Here is a 26,308-nt window from a genome sequence, read left to right as displayed (position 1 = left end):
TATACCTATATATCGGTCACGCAGTGAGGGTATAGAGAGCTCGAAATACAGAAGTTATTCTTTGTTCAATATCCGCCTCAAATGTCGATTTCAGATTAATAATAATAATTAAAGATTAAATAATAAAAAATATTAATAATTATTTAATACAGTATAGGTTTATGTTTTAAGTTTACTTTTAATAAAATTTTTGTAAAGTTTAACATCAGCAGTAAGCAATTATAATTTTTTTAAACATTCATTCAGTTCTAATCACTGTTCTAATCGAAGGCTTCTGTGGAGATAGAGTTATCATAATTTCTATGTTTTTACCCCTCCCCCCCCATAAAAATGTTGATTATATTGCTTTGAAGATAAATCAAGTACAAAAATACATTCTCTTCCTTTTTTTTTTTTTAAATATAATTATATCTCTATCATTACAGACTATAAAATTTTCAGGTAGTTCAAATGCGGCAGTTCCTTATTACAACCAAGTAATTTTTTAAAAAGTATTCCAGTATTTGAAATTATAAATAAGGTAAGTTTAACTAATCACAAAAATCTATCATGACAGTAAAAATACTCGATCCGTCTTCATAAATCACATGTGCGCAAACCGAAGAAAGAAAGTAAGAGAAAGTGCATGAAGTTGCAGGCCTTTCAATCTATACAACCAAATACTCCATCTATGGCATTACTCACGGATGAGTCACAGTTTAGTCTACATCAAAGATTAGCAAAACAAACACGAGATTAACAAAACAAACAAAACTAACAGAAGTTATCCAGAATCGCGACATTGCAGATAAAATATTTTCGCACTTCGAAAAGTTCAGGATTATGTACATTGTCTCATTTCAAAATTCAAGCCATGTTGAATTTTGCACTAAACGAATCTTTGGAATATTTTAACAGTACGAATCAAATGAAGACAATTGCAAACAAGATGGCGCAATATACACACATTTCCATGCTTTCTATTGATAAGCAAACCTGCAAGAGTGCAAATCTAAATGCACAATATAATGAGTTTCCTAAAGATAATAGAATATGTATTTCAGAACAGTTCATGAGTAAGTTGACAGGTTGGGCCAAAATTTCAAATAAGATCACAATTTTTGTACCGAGGCCACACAAAAAATCTCCTTCAATTAGTTTGTGTTTTGCCGTCACATATAAATGGTCAGATATATTGATAGACAATCAATCCGTATATGGAGTTTTTCTAAAATTTGAGGCCTATAATTCTGATGGAAAAGAACCCATATACCATTAATCTTGTTCATTGCATTTTTGAATTATTGTGTTCGGAAGGTGAGAGTGATCAAAAAGAGCGACTTCACTTTGATGGATTTCACCTAAAATTGATACAGATCTAGAATTTTGAACGAAGAATATACACCATTTTTTTCATTGCTTTTTGAATACCGTTTTTGAGTTGAATTTGTGATATAATTCAATTTCTTTAGATTCAAAAGAAATTTAAAACGTGGATATTGATGGTAATAACAATTACAATACTTTCTTTTTGTTTATATATGCAAGAAGAAAAGAAAAACACATAATTGAATAAACTAGTTGATGCAGAATAAAATTGTTTGGGACTAAATATGGTACAACATCTGAAGCAAAAAGGTAAAAGACATTCACAGTATTTGTTGCGTGAGATATTTGTTTGTGTTTACAGAATATTTTAGGACTGGTCACACATGCTTGATATGATTCGTTGAAAAGCTATTGCAGAGACTTTTAAACTATGGTTCAACCTGAAAGAGAGACGCCTGGATGAACTTTGGGGTCGCGAGAACTTTGGAGCACGTTCTTTTGTCAAATTTTTCATTACTACTCAAGGGAGAAAAAAAAAAAAGACCAAGATACAAAATTTTATTTGAAGTATCGTATAAAAATTGCCAAATCATGGGATTTATATTCTTCATTAAAGGATTCCTTTACCTATCTTGCTTTTTTTACGTACATCTGTGATACGGATCAGCATTTTTTTCCCAAGTAGAAAGTCATTTTTCGAATAATGATTACTAAAATAAAATTTATGGTGTCGTAAATCAACGTTTACATTATAAAACAAAAATCTCGGAAATCGAGGGAACAAACATTTTTTTAAAATTATTACAATCAACTTAACTTTACTTTGTTTAAAAGTACTGTAAAATAAAATACACAGTAATTAAACCATTTGCTATTACTTTTGCTGTAATTATAATTACAAACATAAAACATAATTAATCCGTAACTGGAGACACGAATTTCCTCAAGCGGTTAGAAACATAGAGTCAAAATGACTCCATTGTTATTGTTTTTTTTTTTTTTTTTTTTTTTGTCTTTTGTAAACAGCTCTGGACAATTTGTAAACAATTCTGGAACTCATGTAGTTACAAAAAATATTTAAAATATTAAATGTTGGAAAAATGTTACAGCATCTTTCCAATTTAAAACCTTTTAATGAGTATTTATTTCGTCTAGATATTACGGAATTACATTAATGTAAATAACTGTTAAAACTTAACAAATAAAAATGGAAAATATAATATTTTAAAATATTATTTTAAGAATATTTCTTTATTCTTTTTGCATTATTCAAATTAAAAGCAGTTTCAGAGACATGGAGTCTATGACTCCATAAGTAGCAACAAAAACTTTGAAAAAGAATAACTCGATTAATAGCACGTGTTCATACTTAGACTTATGCCAACATATTGCTAAAATAACAATTTGAAGGTACAGAGATGATTGTATTCAATGACAAAATACCACGTGATAATCATAGCTAGTGAACAACGCGGAATCATTTTGACTCCCGTCTCCAGTTACGGTAGACTTTAAAATTTAAAAAAATGAAAATAAAATTTAACTAAAATTAACTTATACATTGATAATTAGATTAATAAAAAAATCAAACAATTATTTTTTATCGTGAGAACAGAAATGTAAAAAACTCCAGTGCATCAAGAAATGAAAAATCGATTTAAAAAACACATTATCAAACAAGTCAAATTAAAAGCGTGTAATGACCAGTTATTCTGGGAGTTCTTAGAGAAAATAGGGATATTTTTTTCAAATAACGATAATCTGAAATTGGGAATGTATCGGATAATCCGGAATTTACGGAATCTAATTAAGTCCTAACAATTTAGCTAATCATCTCTGCTGAAGACTTGGGCACTGACATTAAAAACAAATTTTTCCGAGTATTATTGTAAGAAGAAGAGCAAGGCATGCGTGGACCAATCAGCTCACGTTTCAACCATGTAGAATCTAACGGTTCGAGTGCTAGTGCCTCAAGGGTCTGACTTGCAATCAGAAAAGGTTGAGCAGTAGAGCGAAACTGTTTTTATTTTTTCAGCGTGCTCTAAAAAGTAGAAGGGTGAAAACATATCCCAGGACAAAGGTTATTTATCCCAAAGAAAATAAATACAAAAAAAAAAAAAAAAAAAAAAAGGCCCTGCAAAGAAATAAAAATAAAACTCTTACGCTTCACAGTAATTTTGCAGCAATGGTTGAATCGCCGTGGATTATAAACAACATACTAGAAATAAAATTGTGGTCCATTAAAAAAAATGATAAAATAATTTTTTAAATTACGGTTTAATTCATAATCTAAATTTAACCATAAAACCCATTTTTTATTTTAATACTTTTAAAAAATAATTTATAATAACAAGAAGGTATGGCTGCCTGTTGATATACAGGGTAGTTAAAATTAAAGTTCCACTTTGAAATGGTCATAAAAGGAAAACTACTGGACTAAATGTTATCAAACTTGGTAATAATTTTAAAAAAGCCATGGAAATTTCTTTTTGGCCGAAAAAAAAAGTTCGGAAACTCACCACAAGGGGAGAAATGGCGTTGTATGCAATATTGTTAAACAAAATAGGACATGAAGACATCGTTTTAAAATGCGTTTAATCGTTTCTAAAATTTGTTACACATGTTCAATGTGGCGGTCACCATTTTCTGAAAGCAAGTTAAATTGCATTACTGCATTCTCAACAGTAGTCGTACCGCATCTTTCAATTCAGCCAAATTGTTCAATTTATCACCATAAACAGTGTTTTTTGAAATAACACACATTGAACATGCTTGCCAAACACGTTTCAGAAATGATTAAACACATTTTAAACCGATGTCTTCACGTCCTATTATGTTTAACAATATTGCATACAGAGCCATTTCTCTCCTAGTGGTGAGTTTCTGAACTTTTTTGCCGGAAAAGAAATTCCCACGCCCTCTTTTAAAATATTACCAAGTTTGATAACATTTGGTCAAATAGTTTTCCTTTTATGCCAATTTCAATGTAGAACTTTAAATATAACCACCCTGTATATTGAAATGCTAAATTAGTTGCGGAAATCAATTAAATTAAGTACTAAAATCATAAGTGTGGAGCAGATAAATATTTGGAAAATTTTTTCGGAAAGTTAGTCCAATTTAGATAAACATTTTTTTAAAAAACGTTTCTTTCAGGTGTTCCTCCCTTCCCCAAACCATAACCAAAAAATATTTTGTTGGATTAAACAAAATTTGCAGCACAAATTCATTTTTTTCCTTAATCTCTTTCTAGCCGATAATAGTTAATTTTCTATTATACTGCAGTTCACTAATCGATTGGTTTCAGTATCTCAATGTTTTACACTGCAATTCGATCTTCAGATTTTTCAATGAACCAACAGTTGAAATCCCTCCTGAACTTTCTTGCATAGTCCTAATGAAATGTAATCTTACCTGTATAAAATTTTGAACTTAGAGAAAATCGCGGACTTCATGGGTTCTCAGATTTTTATTTTCAGAGTCCAGCACATAAAAATCCCGTACTTCGTATTATAGGGTAGAAAATCAATATACATTTCAGAGGCCTTTTTTTTTTTTTCAGCCGATTGAAACCAAATCTTGACACCCAAGGACAATTTCTGAAACAAGGTCACATATCTTCGCGTTTTTGTGTCATCGTATTTAGTGCACAGACCTACAGACAGACATCCTTTGACAGATTTGGTTCAAAATTTGTTAAGGATTTGACACGTTAATTGTTAAATTTCTGCATCAAGTTTTATCCATCTACCTCTTTACATTTTGTAGTTATATATCTGTATTCAGCCAATACTTGTTGTTATCTCAGCCAATACTTGTTGTTATCTCAGCCAATACTTGTTATTATCTCAGACAATATTTGTTATTATCTCAGACAATACTTGTTGATATATAAAACTTGGTTAAAAGTAGAATATATATATCCTACTTTTTAGAGCAACAATAAAAGTATGTTTTTTGAATCATTATTTTTCAACATTTAAGAGTTTAATATTATTTATTAATATAAATATCAAGGGATCTCGGTATCAATTTTTTTTTCTCAAATTCAATATCAGATGGCGCCCCTTGCAAAGATTAAAAGCCAATCGATTAATTGATAATTAAATTTTGAAAAACATTAACTTAGTGCTTCGTCACAGACAGCAAACGCCTATAGGGAATTTCAGAACTCTAATGCATCAAAAAATAAGTAAAAAAAAAAAAAAAAGAATCGGTCACAAAATTTCATTTTTACAAACATGAAAAAAGCCAAGTTAAATAATACATGAAAATAGGAAAGACATAACATGCTCATACTTTAATTTTCAGCATGAGAAAAAATGTTCAACGAAAATGTTTTTCAGTAGTTATCATTCTCAAACAAACAAAAAATAGATTTATGTAAATTGGAGTACATAAAGGGGTGTGTGTGTGTCTGAAATGATAAAACGGTTACAGTGAGAAAATTATCTTGAATAATAGCAATGCACTGTGACTTGGCCTATAATTGTGTGTGTGTGTATATATATATAAAATCATGAAATTTCAAGAAATTATGTTAATACATAAGCCACTTAGTTTTACTTAGCCACTTTTTATTTATTTCTTACTTATTTTTTCACAATTACAGGTTTATTCGACCACCACAAACAATAGACTCCAGACAACTTTCCTTTTTGCATTTCGACTGGCGCCTATTTGAACAACAACTGTTTTTATTTTACTTATTGTGTCTTAAGAAGCCAGTTCTACCAACAGCATGTGAACTAACTATTTTTATTATTAGGTTGGTTGCAACGTTATGAGGAAACTTCGCAAATATGCTTGAGTATATTTAAAATTTTTATCTTTTTTTTTATCTTCTTATTCTATTTCTATTCAAAAACATTAATTATGTGCATACCTTTTTTTTTTTACATAGTTCAGTTCAGAAGAAAAAAAAAAAAATCTTAAAGGAGATCGAGATCAACAAAAGTTTATTGCCAAAATGCATTTTGAAATATATTTGATAAAATTTTGCAATATATATTCATTATTAGCCAGTTTTAAAACAAGATGATTCGCCAGAAATATGGTTCTGTTTAATTTCAATTGAATCATTTTGCATGATTCGATAGCTATGGCTTCTTCAATAAATATTTTTAAACATCAAATAGACATTGTGATAGGCATTTAAACCATGTAATTTTTTATAACCTTGTATATAGTGTATACAGCAGTTGGCAAACTTAAAAAAACTGCGGTTCATTTTTCAAAAACCGAATCTGAAGATGTGTTTCATCGTTGGTGCATTGAAGTTGAAGCAGGGAACATCTGTTGATTCAGAGACGATCAATACACGTTCTTTCCAAACGAGGTCTTATGGACTCAAAAGAAATTTTACCAAGGGGAGGGGGAAACCACTTATCTGTATCTATACTAATAATAAATACGAATGTGTGACTGTATGTTGGCGCTCTACAGGCCAGCCCATTTGACTTACACCTTCCAAAAATTCCCATATATGTACTTTAGAGGGTAGTAGGAATGTGCACCATGGAGAGATTTTTTTTTTTGAAATTTTGCTTAAAATTGTAATTAATTATTTTTCCGCGACAACTTCTAATAATATCACTGCACAAAAATAAGTTTTCATCATTTACAAATCTAAAAAATTGTTTTTTTTTATAATATTTTTCTTTTTATAATATTATATGGTTAATATCTCTGTAGTTTATAATTAAAATTTAAAAGTACAATACCACATAGCGATTTTTTTTGAAATTTTACTTAGAATTATTATTAATTAAAAATTTAGCTGAATTTTGGCGTTTTTCGCGACAGCTTCCGAAAAATATTATTACACAAAAATAAGATTTACACCATTTGAAAAATTGTCTTTTTTATATCTATAATATTAAATGATTCATTTCTGGGTAGTTTATAATTGCAATTTAAGATTACAATATCGCAAAAGTTAAAAGATGGTTGAACTGGACATTCAGATTTTTAATAGCGCTATGAAGTCATGGGACTAATTTCCATTAGAAACGTTCATATGCACAATTAAAATAACAGAATTTCAATATCTGAAAATTTGACGGTATCATGGTACATGAAATTACATCTAAACGATTCAACTAATATCAAATCTCACAAATACCAAGCAAATAATCGCCTATTAGTTATTAACTAAGTTTTCTTATAAATGATAACGAACCGTTTCGAAATTAATGCGTATGCAAACTAAACTAATGTTTGCAGTGAAATGGAATTTCCGTTTATGTGGACGGGATCATAAGAAAGGTAACTTTACGTGAAACTGTAGATTTGTACATGTGGATTGTTTCATGTGCAAAATGACGATTCTTTTTATACGCCTTCCGCTCATTGAAGAAGACAATTGTTTTGTTCCTTCGTTTTATATCATGCGAAAACAAGTCGCTTGTTTGTTGTATTATTGCCCCCCCTTTTTTTGCCGCGTTAATACCATGTGGTTTGATGAAGGCATGAAATGCCCATTATATTTTTGTTAATTGTGGAAAAATACATATATACACAATATCTTTAGCTTGTGAATCTATTGTAAAGTATGCGACACTTTCTGCTGGAGTCCACATAATGCCTTAATCGCATGAAAAAAGCATGTCTGCGCTTTTCAAACATATAATTGCACGCTGCACTTCATAGTAACATCCCTTATAAAAAATGTATAATTCATTTCAACATTAAAACGATACGGCGCATTTTACTCGCATTATATCAGTACATCTGACAGAATGTTGGACAGATAAAAAACATGCGAATCACAAAATTTAATAACTAATTTATTCCTTCAGCCAGTATTAATATTTTAGAGAGCTGTATTAGCAGATTAAAATAAACAAATAAATAAAAATGCGGTGTAATAAAATAAGAAAAAAATTCATAAGGACATTGCCAAAAAAATTTATTTATTCTTTAGCTTTCGGCAAATTAAATGCTTGTAATAAACAAAGCAAACGATTTAATTTCATCACAACAATGATAAATTGTTGCAAGTATTGCCTAAAATATTTAAAAAAAAAATCGTCATGATTCAGGAAGAAATTACACCGTAAATAAATTGGTAATCATTAAATGGATATATAAAAATTTTAAAACGACGTAAAAATGATTTTTGTTTGATAATATTTTCAGCAGTTCTCAAAGAAAAATACTCAAATTTCGCTTAATTTTCAATTAGTTTAAACTCTAATCAAAATTTTGAAAGAAAAAAAAAATCGGTTTTCGGTGCACATTCTATCCTTTAAAGCGTATTTATGTCAAATTTGATAGTTCTAGGTACAACGGCCTGCTCTACAAAGTGCTAACAATTAAACATATTTTTCTTATTAGTAATAGTAAAAATAGCGAAAGAAAATGAACACGGGTATTTAATGTTAAGAGTGCTATTTCAAAGAAGTATGAAGTTTTTCGATTCTTCGAGAATCTTACTAGTAAACATTATAGTCTCAGTGAGTAATATCCTGATTAAAAAGCAGTTTTTCTCTTGAAAAGTAGCAAATATAGCATAAATAGATATAATAAAAAATGTAAACTATTATTTACTACATTTGCAGAATTATAACTGTACTATACTAAATAGAACTGCAATTATAATTTACCAAATTTAATTCCAGAAATCATTATATGAGCAGAAACAGAAGATTCCAAATGTTCAGTGTGGGTAATTGGGAACAAGGAGTTAATTGTTTCTTTTACATCAGTGTTAAAGTATGTATATGCAAATATAAAATTCAGTGTAACTTCCCAAAAAATAGATTTAGAAACAAAATTTTAATACTTTTATAAAGAAACCTGTTCAAATTTTAAGAACATTAAACAAAAAAGTTCATAATTTTGCAAAAAAAAAAAAAAAAAAAAAAATATCGCTTTTTAATGCAGTCACCTACTTTTAGAATTTTCCTGCACGTGTTATTTCAAAAACGCACCAGAAGAGATTCTTTAGTAAGAGCGAGGAGTGTAAACTATGGTGCAGTCGAAGGAGATGCTAAACACTTTCAGAAAACGGGGGAAATACGAAAGAGAAGCCCTGAAGTTAGATTGGAAGGCTTCATTTAAAACGCTCGTTTTGTACCCGTTTTCAAAACTTTTCAAAGAATGTTATTCACAAACTCTAGAGCTTCCGAGTGTGGTGGCTGTTTAATATTACTTAAAAAAAATTATTTTTTACATATATTTGATTAATTTATTTTTTCATAATATTACATTCTATTATTTTTTTCTGTATTAATATTTTCTGCATTAATATTCTATCTTAATTTTTGTTTTAGTCGGGAATCTTAAATTTTTTATCAATATTTTCAAACTTTTTCTGAATGGTAATGTGCATGTCCCATGTTTTAGTTTTATGCTATAATTTTTTTATGTTCTAATATGTATGCTTTGTGCTTCATACGATGTATTTCCTTGAAAGTTTTCATCCGCCATATAGCATTATGAGTAGATAGGTGAAGTTGGTATGGTTTAAAAAAAGACAAATAATATTTAGTTTTAACCCACAGATGAGAATCAGTTTTAAATTTGCCTACAGATTAAATTTGCTTTGCTACTTACAGAGCGTCAAGCGATATTTGTACAGCTAGAGTTTTAGAAGATTCTTAATCGCTTAGAACGTTGTGATAATGAAAATCATTATTAATCTTTTGTTAACATGCCTATTTTTCTTTGTTATTTTGTTTTTTTTCCCTGTTAACCTATCAGAACTTCATTTGTATATTTTACGACTATTTTCTAATGGAGAAATTTTAAAAATCACCAATAACCAGCAGCAGAATTCCTATTAGGCAGGGGAGGGAAGGGGCGGCAATTTGATTAACAAGCTTTAATTTCTTTGATGCCAAATAAATTTGCGAGAAATGCAAATTCTATGAATGACATAATATTAACATTTTATCAAGCATAACTGGTCAGATTCCTATCTGTTTCATTGTGTTCACGTAAAATATTTATAAAACCAATCATCTGTTTGAATAATATTGTATACGAAATGTGGATGGCAGAAAGTTTGAAGATAATATATAAATAAAAACAAATACACATTCACGAAATTAGTAAATAAATAAAAAAATTGTTAACTTAAAATATATTATATCAAAACACTAAAATTGTGCTGGAATGTGAAACTAAAATAATTAAAGAGAGGTCTCATAATATGCACTGCTTAGGGCCGCAAAATACTTAAATCCGCTGCTGGATAAATGATTAATAGAGATGGAACATGTATTATTAAAGCTGACTTGAGATATATTTTAAAAGAAAGCTTCAAGTTTAGATATAATATTTTTCAATAGATGGTTTTCAAATGTGGTGTTCCAGTTTTCATTCACTTTTTCAACATTTACATCAATGTTTTTAACACTCACGGCCCACAGAGAATATTTCAAAGACCAGTCAATCATAAAAATTATGAAAAAAATCCAATAAAAATGTTCAAAACTATTTTTCTTTTAAATTCCTAACTATACATACTTACAGAGCACCTCTAAAAAAAAATGTAATTTGAATACAGAAGAATCTACATAAAGTAGATAACTATTCTTTCTACTGCAGATTTTTTTCCATTCATTTTGAGTACCATTTTGATAATAGAGGACTATTGATTCACAAACTTTAACAAATATTTTATTTGAAATTATCATGCTTTTCTATTTAATTCGGGGTTTTAATTTTCTAAGACCACTGGTTTTCTGGCGTTGATTTTATCTTTAAAGTATCACAAGAAAAGGTCAAGTGGTATCAGGTCTGGGAAATGGGGAGATCATTCTATGGTATCTCTCCATCCAAGCTATTCATTTGAAAGATAATTCTCATTAAGTAATTCCTTTACATCACAATGATAGTGTGGAGGTGATTTGTCATTAATGGTGTTAATGTTATGACGTATTAAACACTTGAAATAAATTCTGAAAAATTCATAAAAATTTAAAAACAAAGCTGCATAATAATTAAATTTGTATTATTGAAAAGATAATATTTAGCTCCTTAAGATGACATATTAATTTTCACACAATATCTATTTTAGAAATTATTAGCAAAAAAAATTGAGCAGTTAAAAAAAATCAATAGTTTATTAAGAAATTTAACGTATTTTCTAAAATTTTAGACAAATTCAAATGAATTCTTTCAAAGATTATTCTTCATTTAATTTTAATTAAAACCCTGATTTCATTTTTCTTAGAGCTTCTACTTACTTCTACTTCTTATTTATTCATTTGAAATAACATTAAATAGTTCCAAAAAATTAGTAAGAATTTTTCTGCTTTCAATAAAATTTAAAATTTAAATTTTAAAGTATTGTTTTATTTTCTGCATCCATTTGATTACATAATAATAAATCTCTTCAAGTGTTTGAAAATTTGAGTCTACTAATATTGTTATCTACTAAGTAAAAACTTTGTTCTTAAAATCATTTTTTAATATTACTTAATAGCAATAAATTACATCAAAATAGCACAAATCTTTATTAAAAAATATAATAATTTTAGTAAAAAATAGGATAAAAAAACAGTAAAAAAAAAGAGAGAAAACAAAGCAGTTTTAAGTGTAATAATATAACATATTAAAAATATAATTATATTAGAATAAAAAAATTATATTAAAAATGTCTATAAAAAATACAGAAATAGCAATTCATACAGAAAAAAATTAAAATTAAGGTAGAAATACAACAAAAAAGTTATAAAAATAAACTTTTAATATATATTGAGTAAAAAAACTAACTTGAGTAGTTAATGTAATAAATTAAACATTTGTAGAATTAGCATTTGCACCAAAAGAAAATTAAATCTATTTCTAAACTTATAAGCTAAACTCAAATCTTTACAAATCTTTATAAAGTAAAAATCACAGTTTATCTGCTATAAAGATAACAAATTTGATATTAACAATTATTTTAAAAAGATCTAAAACAAAATTATTTTACATAAGCATTAGGTTGATCCTTGCTATATGTATTAAATTTTTGATCTGCATTCAAAATTAAACATAGCCAATTTAATGTTTTAAAATAATTAAATGAATAGCATTTTAAATAATGCATCCTGTGTTAGTTTTTGGATATTTAAAAAAAATTTACTTCAAAAGAAAAATATTTAACTTCAAACAGATGAGGAAGTAAAACTTAAACACATCAATAAATAGTTTAATTATATGCTCATATTAATTTGTAAAAATGGTTAATAAAATTTTATACCTATCATTAGGAAAAGTTATATTTCCTTTCTCACTAAGAAAACATACACTTGATATTCATATAAATTTAAATTATTTTTGATATAAGTTGTCAAGAAAATTTAAGCTTTAATGAACAGGAATAATTATTTCTACAATACCAAGCTTTTCATTTTTATGCGGAAAAACTAAAAACAAATCTCTCTATATTTATTACTAAAGATTAACAAGGAATAGCAATACATAATTAAAGATTCAAAACCAAAAACATCTTCAAAGCAGTTAGTTAATTATTAAAAATTACATAAAAAAAAAGAATTAACATCACTTATCAGATGGAATACTTCCCTTCATTCCTTTAATACAAAATCATAGACCAATATGAAAGTCATGCTTTTCAGTTTTTAAGAAATCTGTTTGTGTTAGATTTTAAATACAAATGAGGAGGAAGAAAGAGACAAATAAAATGAGAGGAAAAATAAAAGAGCAATGACAAATGATAAAATAAAAAGACTTAACTAAAAAAATCATATACAAATGATTACTACAATATTTTATTCATTACTTAAATTTATACTGAAGTTAATTCATACTATTTCAAGGTATGATACTCCAATTTCAAAATCTTATGCACTTTTAAGAAGTGAAAAAACAATATGACATCACAGCAAAATTTAAAACAATTCACAATTGAAAGGCAAGCATGGTAATATTAAACTAAGTGACTGTGAAATCACCTCAATTGACTAAAATGAAATATTTTATAGATTGATCAATTGATTTATGGAATCACTGAAACATTCATTTATTTTTGTGATAAAAAAAAAGATTCAAGGCATTTTCCATAATTATTGCTTTTTTTAGCAGCAACTTACGGCTTTTTTCACTAATAATATTTAACGTAAAAATTGGGCATAAAACTGAGGCTAGTATTAAAAAGCCAATTAAAAATTTTCTTTCACAAAATAATATTTCAAGAATTAAAAATAAAACAAAAAAATGAATTTGGAATTTTGAAAGTCATCAGAAATTAGTAATTATTATTAAAAAAAAAATCCTAAGGTCAAGCATTAAAAAGAGAGCATCAGAGAAATACTTAAAAATACCATTATATAAAAATATTTTCATTTTAAATAGCTGTTATAAGATGATGATTTAAAATGTTCAGTTTTAATAAAAGTTAAAATTATATATATATATATATATATATATATATATATATATATATATATATATATATATATTTGCTGTATATTTTATACCAAATTGCAGGCGGCACCTTTTATGGGAAAAATAAAACTATGGACAGATAGATAAACGTGAAGGTCAAATTTTAAAAATTGATTACAACAAGTCAATTACTATTACCATAAATAAATTCATTCAAGATTATGAGCACATACATTGTATTTATAAATACTTAACTTGACATTTAAGACTTTTTAATGATATACATTTTCCTAATAACATATTTTAATTAAAGAAAACTGTATTACATTAATAAAATTTTATTAATCTTCCTTAAATATTAGAATTCATTTTTCTCTAGTATAACATAAACATAATATTGCATATCTCTGTAATCAGAAATATATTGCATCTAAATAATAATTCCGATACAATAAATAAATAATAGCATTTATCCTATAATGATGAAGCAATTATAGATTTTTTAAAAATGCAGTTTTTTTTTTTTTAAAGGATGCAAATTTGTTCTCTGATTAAAAATAATAGTGTGAAGTATTAAAACCAATCCTGAAATCTGGCAATTTTTAAAATATTAATTGGAATTAGAAACATAAAAAATAATACTATTATTAGCTAATTTGTGATTCTTCTGTTTGCTTTAATTGAAATAAACGAGTAAGTCTGTGATTTAGCAATCATAAATAATGGCTGTAAAGCCATATTATGGATGAAGAATAATGATACATATATTACTAGAAAAAAATATAGAATTCTGTTGAAATATACCAAAGTCATGTTAATTGAGTCAGCACATAATAAAATTCTATATGTGAAATGAATATTTGTTCCTTCTAAATATATAGTAATACTATATATTTAAATATGATAAAAAATTAAGCATGCAATAAACTTTTTTTTTTATATTCAAAATTACTTAGTAAGAAAAAGGAAAGAAAGTTGCATTCCGTTATTCATTCATTTTTAAATCTTTTAACGATTTAAATAAGATCATCTTAAACTGATAAGAATTTCTACATTTGAATCACAACATTCCAATATTTGAGAGTGGATGTCAGGATATAAGTTAAAAACAGTGGAAGAGGAAATAGAAGGATATAACAATAAAAAAATTACAAAAACAATGAAAAGAAAAAGCAAATCATTATACAGCTCGAAAAAGAATAATAGAGAAAGATGAAAATTATCAATATTTTATAGTCCTGGGACTGTTTCTAGAAATATTCATTAATACCATTGTCTTAATTTGAGAACAACTAAAATTATTCCATTTACATTATAACTAATCAGTTACTTTCAAAATAACCATTAAATAGAAAATTTATTTCTTTATAAATTAAATGCAATATTTTAATTACTACATAAAAGTCTAAAAAATTAATTATGATAAATTTTCTTCTAGAATAAATGAAATAATTTCAGTAGGTAATAAAAAATTTAAAATTATTATATATTTTTTCCAGTTTGATTGATTTCATATAAACAAGATTTGTAGCAGTATTTTATTTTTTTATTATTTAAAAAAGACAGAGCAATTTAATTACATTAAAGAAAGCATACAATAAATGGAAATATATTTCTATATGAAAAAAATGAGCAATAAAAAAATAATTTACAAGCATAATACCTTTTGTTGTTAAATCTTTTATGATGTTAAGTTCAAACAGTATGAAGGGAATTGGTCAGACTAAATGAAAAGAAAATACTGTAGTTAATAAATAGAAATGACAAATGTATCACTAGAATAAAATGTGAATATTGTAAACACTAAAATAAGATGAAAAAACCCAACAGCACACATGTTGAAAGATAAATTTTGCAAAGATTTTTAAATTATATTTGTGAGGTTTCATTTCAAAAGTTACATTTGAAAAAATTTAATGTAAGCTAAAAAATACAAGATAAATAAACAAGGTACATACTTTAAATATTTATCTGCTTTTTTTTAAGAAATTTAATCATATGTTGTAGGGACACTATTTGGCACTTTAAAATATATAGAAATAGATATTTTATAACTTGTGGTATTATTTGAAATTTAAAATGCATGCAAGTGAATTATTCTTAAAAGAACATTAAAACAGATTCAATTATGAATCAGATTTCTTAAAATATTTTTATAGAATTGATGCATAATGCAGTTATTTTAAAGATTGTAATAACAACTAGGCAATAACAACAAATAAATAAAACAAAGGACTAGAAAAATGCATTTAAAATTAAACAATAATATTTTTCCTTAAAATTCTGATAGATTTCAATGCTTTAGATATTTACATCATTTTTGAAATATTTGTCATAATATAAAATATGAGAAAAACACATTTTTAAAGAAAAGTTCTGTTAAAAGAAAGAAACTGTTTGATACAAACATTAATTAATAAATGAAATATAATGAATGATTAATTAATGAATTCAATAAAAAATATTATTTTGGAAAAATAAATCTTTTTAGGATAAAATAAACATTTTAAAATTATATTTAAATAAAACAAAACTCTAAAAGATTATAAATAATATATATTTTATTTTTACTTGAACGTTGCATATTTTCTAAAGCAATAATCATTAATTTATGTATGCTCATTATACTTATCAATTTAAAGAGAATAATTTTTTTTAATAATCAAGCTATAATTTGAAACTTTAATAATTACTGATAATTTTATTGAAAAGGGTGTTTATAACTTTAAAAAAGAGAGAAATGCAAAAAACAACAAAAGAACAAAAAAAAAAAAAAAAAAAAAAACTAAAGGTTAAAAGTTATTTGCTAAAATTAGCTTAGTTACAAAAAAAAAAAAAAAAAAAGATTTAATTCACAGTTAAGTATGAATTTAAATAATAAACCTTTCAGAAAATACGTCTAGAAAAAACTATTAAATAATTTGAATCCTCCTTTTCCATGAAAGTAGAGAAAACAATGAAATGCACTAAACACCATTTTAAAAATTTTGATAATCGATAATTTTACACTCTAAAATGTAATTTGTATAATTATAATTCTTTGAATATATTCAAGTGTTTTCAGCTGTAACAAATTAAAAATAGCAAGATTCAATACTAGATGTGATGAAATTAAAAATATAATTTAAAATATTAAATTATGAGATTTATGATATTGATTATGCAAATAAGATTTTTAAGTGTTTCAATTGCTACAGGAAAAGCTGGAAATATAAAAGATCTTAAAGTATTTAGATTTATTATGGATATTGAGCAACTAATTAAGTTATACTACATGAATAAAAAATGCTGTACTTTTTTAACAAAACTCGTCACGTTCCGCGAAAAAGCCTCGCCCAAAGCATTCAGACAGGCAAACTAGCAAAACGCATTCGTCGCCATGGCAAACTTGCCTTGATGCCACCTATAATTTTCTAAATAGTAAAAATAACATTTTAATTTTCTTTGTTTTACATTTATCAAGAAGAAAATATGATACAAAGTTTTTGAATTTGAAATTAGTAGAATTTATAGACTTTATTGTTAATTTGATATGAAAAATGTAACGAAGTTTTTTCATTAAAAGAAAACTTTATAATGATGAATTTAAATGTTTTTGATGCTAATTTTAGAATTACGTTGAAGATAATATCAATTGTATATTGATGTGTAAATAAATTATTTTTAACTTTCTAAAGATTTTAATTTGCATATTTTGTAAAATAAAAACTTTTATGACTTTTTTGGATTTGAAGTGAAGAAAGGAATTGTTTTTGTTTTGTTTTTGTTTTGCATTGAAACGAAAATGTGCTCAGTTATGTCGGCAGCGGGAAGTTCAATGTCGAGCAGTATGGAATGCGTATCAAAAAAACCAAAAACTACTATTCCGGTTATTATTGTTGAAGATCATAATGAAGTGATTATCATTATTTTTTTAGCTCTTGTTTAGTCTATATTATCCACTTTATTGCAGCTTTTTTTCTGAAATTGTGCTGAAATGCATGTAATACTGAGTATTATTACGGAATATTTATTTTTTAAACAACTGGCATTAAGTCTCTTTTAGATTTTAATTTAGGATTTTAGGCAGTTTTAACAGGTGTTAAACAAAGCAAGGCCGCATATACTTTTTCTAGGCCTGTTTCATTAATATATATATGTATATATAAAATAAAACCCTTTGCTGAACTATGCAAGCTTGCTGGCCTTTTATGTCTACGCAAGTCTATCACTATCCCACCTGTAGCAATAATACTTCATTTCTTTAATATTACATTCGTAATTAGGTTTTAATATTTTCTATTCATGTGTTTTTAATTTTTATAGTTACAATAATTTAAAGTAATAGCATCTTTTTTTAAAAAAATTATATAGGCGTGAACGTAACATTGTTGAAGATTCCATCCGGGATGTTTTGAAAGAATGTTGATATCTTAATCATATAATTACTTTTGAAAAATTTTTTGTAACATAGTTACTAGAGCATAGTTTATTGCAAGACTTTATTAAATCTTGCAAACTTAGTCTGTTGATGGAAATTACCTTTCATATTAAAAAAAAATGAACAAATTTATTTTTAAGGTTATAATTTTGACTCTGTTAAAAATAAGAATTTAATATATTAATTTTAGCAGTGTATGATTTTATGTTATTTGAATGACTAGTGTGTTGGCTTATTAGAAAACAATTTATTATATCATGTAATGAACCTTAATCAAATGGTAATGATTTTAGGTGTTTCTTTGGGTGTTTATTATTTACTTCTAAGTAGCATGGTTATTATTTCAACCATTGCTTTTAACATATGCATTTTTTTTATTTAATGTAATTAATAGTGAAGCTATTCTTCTGCATTTTTGTTAAAAATGTATATCTATTCTACCTTTATATTAAGAGAACAACCTTTGTAATAGTAATATAGATTTTTAAAAAAATGTTTCTTTTAGTTTACTTCAGTTTAATTCCTCTTACTCTTATTAGATTTTCATTTTATGTCATAGAAATAAATAATACAAATATAAGTTATATTATTATTAGATATTTTAGTAAAAATATTCAAAGATCTGAAAAAAAAATTACCAGTTAAGTCTGACATCTTATTTTTTTTAAAAGTAATATTCAAGGTAATTTGACAATGAACTGAGTTTTGATTAGAGTAAACATTAGGCTGTCTAAATTTGAATTGAATTTCTATTGAAAACAAAGGCATTTTTAAAATTCTTAATGAATAAATTAGGTAAGTACTTTTTTAGGTTAATTTTATTTCAATTAGGGAATTTAAAGTTTCACTTTGAAGGTTCTTTATTTAATTTTACAACATCTTTTATTAATGTCATTATTTAAATCTCATTTTATTTCACTTTCTTTCTGTATATATGGGGTAAGATAGTGACAGGCCTTTCACAACTACAGAATTATGAGTTGGACATTTAATATTACTGATTCATCATGTATGTGTACCTAGTGTATTCATAAAGATCAAATGGATTCTCATTATTATGATGATAAAATTTGAAGGGAGGGATATTGACTTGTGTGTTGTACATACCATTGGATCATTATTTAACATTATGAAATGCATTCCAAAATAGCCTTAATGTAGTTAAGTTTTATCAAATTTTTAAAATTATAAATATATCTAGTGTATGTTGAATTCATGCGAGTCAAACAGATTTTCATTATTATGAGGTTGAAGTATTTATGGGGTGATGGTCTTTGTGTTGTTCCACACCATTGGATTATTGTTCAACATTATGAGGTGCATTCTAAAGTAGTCTTAATGTAACTTTAGTTTAATTAAGCTTTTTTTTCTGCTATAAATATGTTTAGCGATTTCAAACACTCTCACAAAAAGTTTTCTTTAATTTGAAGCTTTCAGTTAAAGCTATATTTGTTTCTTTATGTTAAAATTCACTGCTATTTGAATTGATTAATTATTTATTGAAAATGATTGCTAAAAGGTGATGATGATCAAAAGTTTCTTCTTTTCAGCTATCACAATATTTATATTTCAATATCATTATGACCAATGTAATTTAAATTTGATGATTTGCAGTTTAAACTTTATTTCCTTTCTAGGTTCTCTATCATATTTACCGAGTTATTGGATCAAAGAAAATCCCGTTTGAAAATGGTCTGATGATTCATTTTGATTCACATCCTGATCTGGTGATCCCAAAACATTTAGATCCTGAGCGCATTTATGAAAAGGATTATGTGATAAAGTAGTTACTAACATATTTCCTATATATTTATTGTATAGTTTTAATTATGTAACCTTTTGAACAAGAAAATAATTTCTTATTAATTGAAATATAGAACGATTTGTGATATATTTTTTAAATCTTATTAGTATTTAAAAACATCAATTTCAAAGAAATCTATGCAAAAAAAAAAAAAAAAATTGAAATATGTTGGATTTATGATTTTATTTTTATGAATTGCATGCTTTTCAGTTTTCTATTATTCTTCAAGATAATTTAAGTGTTATGTAGATATACAATCATACACTTATGGAATAAAGTAATCTCCTATGAGTCATTTTCTTTGAATTAAAGATTCAGAACCACCAGTGACATTTAGTAGACCTGTGTAGTGCATATTATTAGAGGCTTTAAAACTTTGATTGAAAGAAAATGACTCGTAGAAGATTAATTTCTTCCATAGGTGTATGATTAAATATCTACATAACTTTGTTTCAGTGAAATATAACACGAATGGTATTTTGAAGCCCGGAGCAGTGCATGTTATGTCCTTCTTTTTATAAAAATGGCTAATTTAGCTAATATTTCAACATTAACTTAATCAATAAACATATTTTTATTCTAATTATATATTTATAATGATTATAATATCAATAAAAAAGAGATTGATTATTAAATTTTAATCATAAATATTTGATATTTTTTTTTCTTCAAATCATAAGACTGTTAGTTAAATACATTTGTCGTGAATTTGGTACTTTAGTAAAAAAAACAAAAAACAAAAAAAAAACATTACAAATCTTTCTCCATTTTTTGATGGATTATCCATTATTTGTAGAATTTGATTATTTGTGGTAATTAATATGCATTTATTGTGATAAACTGTTCATACAAAAATTTCTTTTCTTATATATACTTATATTGTAACATCTTTCTAGAAAATTTCAGAACTTCTCTTTTTAAAATTTCTGCACAAATTTCTTCAAAATATTTGGATAAAAATTGGATAATTTTTTTCAATTTCTCAAAATTTGTTGATTAAATTTTCAAACATTTGTTTAAAAATTTGGTTGTATCTTTTGGAAAGAGTAACTGTTAAATTATTGTAAATTCCTGGTTAAATCCTGGAGAATTTAATTTAAACTTAATAAGAAGTTAAATTTAATAAAAATTATTACTTTTTCAGTGAAAATTATTAGTTTAAATCTAACCTGAATAATAAATAATTAATGACCTAAAAATTAATAAAAATAAAAATCAATAACAAAGTTTAAATTTAATTTAAAAATTAGCAATTATTAAATTTAATTAAAAATAATAAATAAAAATTAAATCATTATAAAAAAATCAAAAGATCATTACTTAATTTAATAAATATTAAATTAAATAATAATGACTTAAACTAAAATTCTAAATAATATTTTAAATATTGTCATAGGCATGGAATGTAATAACTTTTTAAGTTTCCTCAGTTAGAAACAGATTTACAAATAATATTCTTTTAGAAAGTCTTACTTTAATTGACAATTTAGCATAAATAATTTTTAATGTTTCTTACTTCCTTCAAAAATACTTCAGTAGTAATTTTTTTTTTTTTTTTTAGTTGCCTGAGCATTGAAAATTGGATTATTCCTGCAGTTTTTGCTGGACATTTTAATACAGTTGTATGGATGAAACCAGTATGGGCATCTCAAATAGATGAAGGAATGCATAAATTCAAAATCGGAAAGGACGAAACTTCAAAAGAAATCAAGTAAGGCGTTTTGTTTGTTACCATTTAATACTCATGAAATTCTCCAACATTCTTTTTCAGTTGAATTTTTAAACATTTTTATATTTTTTGAGTTTATTTTTTTATGTTTCAGTTTTTTAATCATTTTCAACCAGTATATTTTTCTGTTGTGCAATGTATTTACTAATTAAACTTCTTTCACAGAGAGATAATTTACAATTTCTGAGAAGAGATATGTTTGTAACTGAGTAATTGATTGTAAACATATTTGCAACTAAAAGTCATCAAATTGAAAGAAAAAAAAATGGTTAATTTTTCTTGCCTTTTTTTTAATGTAATCTTTGTAAAGGGAAAAAGTCAAATTATTGCATGGTCAATCTATATTGATATGCACATTTTCTGTTATAGAGATGACATTTTACGTGGAAAATCATTATTATTTAAGTAATGTAAATTATCATTATTTTACATAGAAAATCATTATTGTATTTTCTTCTTAAAAATTTTCTTACTTTCATAGTTATGGGACTTTATTGGCAGTTTCTTTCAAGTTCCACTAACCTCTTCAAAGTATTGAAGCAGCAATCGCTTATCAATTGAATTCCTAATTATGGATATTTTTTGTTTTAACGCTATAAAAAGTTCAGTGTTTAATTTTGGTTCTCTTTTTTACACCATTGTTCCGTGCTGTAATTTATACAACATTTTCAAAAGATACACACCAAAATCTCCTAAACTATTCAAATATTTTGATATCATAATTATCTGTTCATCATTTTTTTATCAACTGAATAGTTACTTAAGATTATGTTACAAAAGCATTATTATTTTAGAACAGTCAAATATCATTAAAAAACATCTGCACTTCAATAATTATTGCGTAGATGTATTTGTTTAGTTAGAAAAATTTATAGGTTGCTAAGCAATGAATTGAAATAATACGTTTAAATTAACAGTTGGAAATAATATATGCTTTGAACTAACTTTGTATATTGGAAATGCAATTTTATATTGTTTTATACTGATAATCCATTGTATATATATATATATATATATATATATATATATATATATATATATATATAATCAAAAATATTCCATTTTCCATTCACTTATAATAAATCGTCAATAACGGAACAAAAATGTTGGGCTTGAATGAAAATAATTCCTAAAACTGTTATATTTCTCTCATAAATATGAAAATTGAACTGAAAATGCTTTATTTTTTAGATGCATACTTTATGCACTGTAGATGGTCCTAAGAGATACATTTAGATTTAGTTATTGATTTTTTGGGGTGTTCGAGAAAAAAAATATTTTCATATTTGGGGATTTTCTATTTAAATAATTGATGAAATGATTTAGTAATATTTAAATTTAAAGTTGAATACAAACTTAAACTTTGGTTTTTTATAGCTAATATTTGTCTGTATCTTTTTTGACACATTTTTTTACACATTAGGACTTTTTTTTTTTCCTGTATAAAATATGTTTTCAGGATTAATTTTCTACTGTTTTGATAAAAAAAAGTTATTAATAAAAGCTTATGTTAAAAAGTCTGTTTTTCTTATGAAACAACAATTAAACACCTTACAATTAAAATTAAATTATAAGATTATTTGCAATCAAATGTTTAAGAAATTTCCTAGAAACATAATAAATCTTTTTATAATTTGTAATTTATGTGAACTTTTTTTTATATTAGTCTTTTTTTATCTTATTAATATTAGATCATCTTCAATTAAATATCTGCAGCTAATTTATTTTTATTATAAAAATACTTGAAATTAATATATTTAATGCAAATTCATTTACTTAACAACACCTACCTTAAACTTTGAAGTAATTTTCAATATTTATTTTTGAAGAATTTCATTGCCTTGAAATGAACCTTTTATTTATTATAATATTTATTTTCTTTATAAATGTGTCTTTTATTTAACTTCACATGAAATTGTTTGTGGTTCATCCAGTCTTGATTTGTCATTGATAAATAATAAATTTGATTAGATTTCTTCAGCTTTACAGTCTTTTTACCTTTTTTCCCTGATAACGCTTTTCTAAGTAGTATGACTGCCATTTCATTCACCTGATGAAATGTCATCAACTATTATTATTAGAGTAACTGAAACAAATCTGAAATTATCATTAAAATAAATTAAAAACTGTATCTATGTTGTTGAAAAGTTTACAATAAAAAGTTTATATTTTTCTGAATTTTAACATTTCATCTATTGTTGATCTGTTAAGCAATTGTCAATATAAAAAGTTTAAACAATGTGTTACATATTTTAACTAACCTTTCCTTTAAGTTTTTGATTGTTGAACATGCTCCATACAATTATACTTTAACTTTGACGATCCGGCATGTATATTTGCTTTTCAGTGACTAACAGATCCAAGATCCATAAAAATCCATCATCCATAAAAATATAACTTATATTTACTATTAAGATTACAGATTTGTATTTATTTTTAAAATTCATACTATATAATCATTTATACTATAAAGCAAGTATTAATTCTGAAATTCTTTTTTTCCTACAGTAAGAAGCTTTTTGTGTTGAAAATATAAATTCATGAAAGGTTTTATTTTAAGTGTATATATTTCAGCTGTTGTAAATAGTGACTGAAATATGAATTCATACAAGTATTTTTTAAATGATTAAGGACATATGTTATGGGTTAAGTGACTCCTAGTTATTTTAGCATCTAACAATCATTACCTTTCACCTAATTAATTCATGAAATAATCTTAAAAATAATATTTGCTATTTTTATTAAAATCAATGACATTGCTTTAAATTACATGTTATAACATGCTTCACTCTGGAAACTGTGACTTCACTTCAACACTGTGTTTTGAATAATTTTCAAATAGAAATGTTTCAAACACAAATGTTTTGTGAGCATAAAAGCTGTGATTATATTTCCAACACCCTCTTTCTGCTTTGGATATTTCTTCATGATTCGTGTCATTTTGTGTGTATGGCTTCAACATTATCTATAGTTTGTACTCTTTTAAGATAGCTTCTTGTAAATTTTATTAGTATTCCTACATTAATAAGAAGAATAAACTGAAGGTTTCAAGGTTTTTGCTTTTGGTTTGTAACAATAGCAATTCCTTCCTGCTTTTATATATTCAATCAAATTTTTTGAATTTTTTTTCACTACCTCAGTAGTGATTGAAATTAACATACCCATATACATGGATATTCCTGCAATATGATTAAACTTATATAAGTGTTTCTATTAATATTTTTCCAAACAGTGCCTGAAAATGAATCATTCCTGTTAAAAATGTAGAATATTTATTGGGAAAAATATTTATTTTAATTACACAATATAACAATCTATCTATGATTTTAATTTTCCTTGTAATAACATGTGTATAGTAATTAAATATCATGAGTATATAAAAATTAGTAAATTGGAACTTTTTTTTGGTGCTTGGCTGTTTTACTTAAAAATTATGTATAAAACAACTTAAAAGCTCTGTTTCTAAATTATAATCAATTATTTCAAAATTATTTTTGTGATAAATTTCATATATGAATTTACTTATAATATTTAAAAAAATGTTTTGAATTTGGCTAAAATAATTAAAAAACGAACAAACAAATAAATAAAACAAATGCAACTTGTATAAGGTTTCAGAATAAACTTTTCTCTATGATTTTTATTTGTCTAATTTTATTGAATTTGTATTTAACACATCTATTAATCAATTTATTATCAAGCCATAATTATTATTTAAATATTTGGTATTGAATAAAATAAATTTTTCTTAAAAGGTATTGTATCATTTATTTGATTAGATGTAGAATTCTACACTTAAAAGAGGGAAACAAAGTCACTAAATTTCGACAGCGATTTTTTTTCTACCTGAAATTTATCTTCATTATCATCACTACTTTTTAATCTTATGTAAAATGTCAAAAAATTTTTAATTTCCATCAGCATTTTTTTTTCTGTTATATATTTTTTCTCACTTTGATTTTATTTGCACACTTTTTGAAATATTGTAGATTTGAGTGATAATTTATTGACTGACTGTGCAACTTATCAAAATTTCACACATTCTTTGAACAATTCATTTTATACTAGCAGTTCTGTTTGTCCACCTAGTAATCTATATATTTCAAATTCTGCTCTTCATATGTAAATGATGATTGAATTCTACTCTCAATATGCGAATGAAGAATAATTTGTGAATGAAAAATGAATTTTACTCTAAATATGTGAATAGAGAATGAATTGTTTTCTTAAATGAAATCTAGTTGTTAGTGAAGAAATATATAATTTATTGATTATTGGGATTTAACTTTGCATTTTTTTTAAGGGGAGGAGGAAATGAACTGAATTTAACAGTTATTTTTGAAAAATCAAAAACTCCAGAAGTTAAGCAACTTTATGAAACACAGCTACAAAATATGAGAATTTTTACTACTAATAAAGGAGAATGTATTTGTGTGTGTATGCTAATGCTCTACACCAAATTTGGTACAGTTATTCATTAGAGAGTGGGAATGTGCACTTTGGAACAATTTTTTTGGAAATTTTAATTCAAAGAAATTAAAAATTGAGATTTTTGCATTTTCTGCCTTAATACTAAATAATATTACAGTGCAAAACTGATTTTTGTAGTAATTTAAAATTTTAAAAAGTATCTTTTTATTTATCATTTTTGTTATCGTGCAAAATTATCCTGAAACTTTTATTTCGTTAATTTTTTTTTTCA

The 26,308-nt window shown here is 25.3% G+C and overlaps 2 protein-coding genes across 2 annotated transcripts in view; one reads left to right on the top strand and one right to left on the bottom strand.

Moving 5' to 3' along the window:
• The window catches only part of LOC129972198 (uncharacterized), a 46,314-nt gene extending 29,283 nt beyond the window's left edge, over positions 1 to 17,031 (bottom strand). The window contains exons 1-2 of the mRNA XM_056086228.1: positions 16,948 to 17,031; positions 15,317 to 15,376 (exon numbers count right to left, since the gene is read on the bottom strand). The gene's annotated coding sequence lies outside the window, so the exon portion shown is untranslated. The remainder of the gene's footprint in view (positions 1 to 15,316; positions 15,377 to 16,947) is intronic.
• A 406-nt stretch (positions 17,032 to 17,437) lies between these two features.
• The window catches only part of LOC129972551 (UPF0489 protein C5orf22 homolog), a 714,744-nt gene continuing 705,873 nt past the window's right edge, over positions 17,438 to 26,308 (top strand). The window contains exons 1-3 of the mRNA XM_056086730.1: positions 17,438 to 17,548; positions 19,711 to 19,856; positions 21,439 to 21,588. Coding sequence (XP_055942705.1) covers positions 17,438 to 17,548; positions 19,711 to 19,856; positions 21,439 to 21,588 — 407 coding nt within the window. The remainder of the gene's footprint in view (positions 17,549 to 19,710; positions 19,857 to 21,438; positions 21,589 to 26,308) is intronic.

The sequence above is a fragment of the Argiope bruennichi genome, chromosome 6, assembly GCF_947563725.1.
Source record: "Argiope bruennichi chromosome 6, qqArgBrue1.1, whole genome shotgun sequence".
NCBI classification, from domain to species: domain Eukaryota; kingdom Metazoa; phylum Arthropoda; class Arachnida; order Araneae; family Araneidae; genus Argiope; species Argiope bruennichi.
The sequence above is the reverse complement of the archived record's forward strand: the minus strand, read 5'-3'. Positions and strand labels throughout refer to the sequence as shown.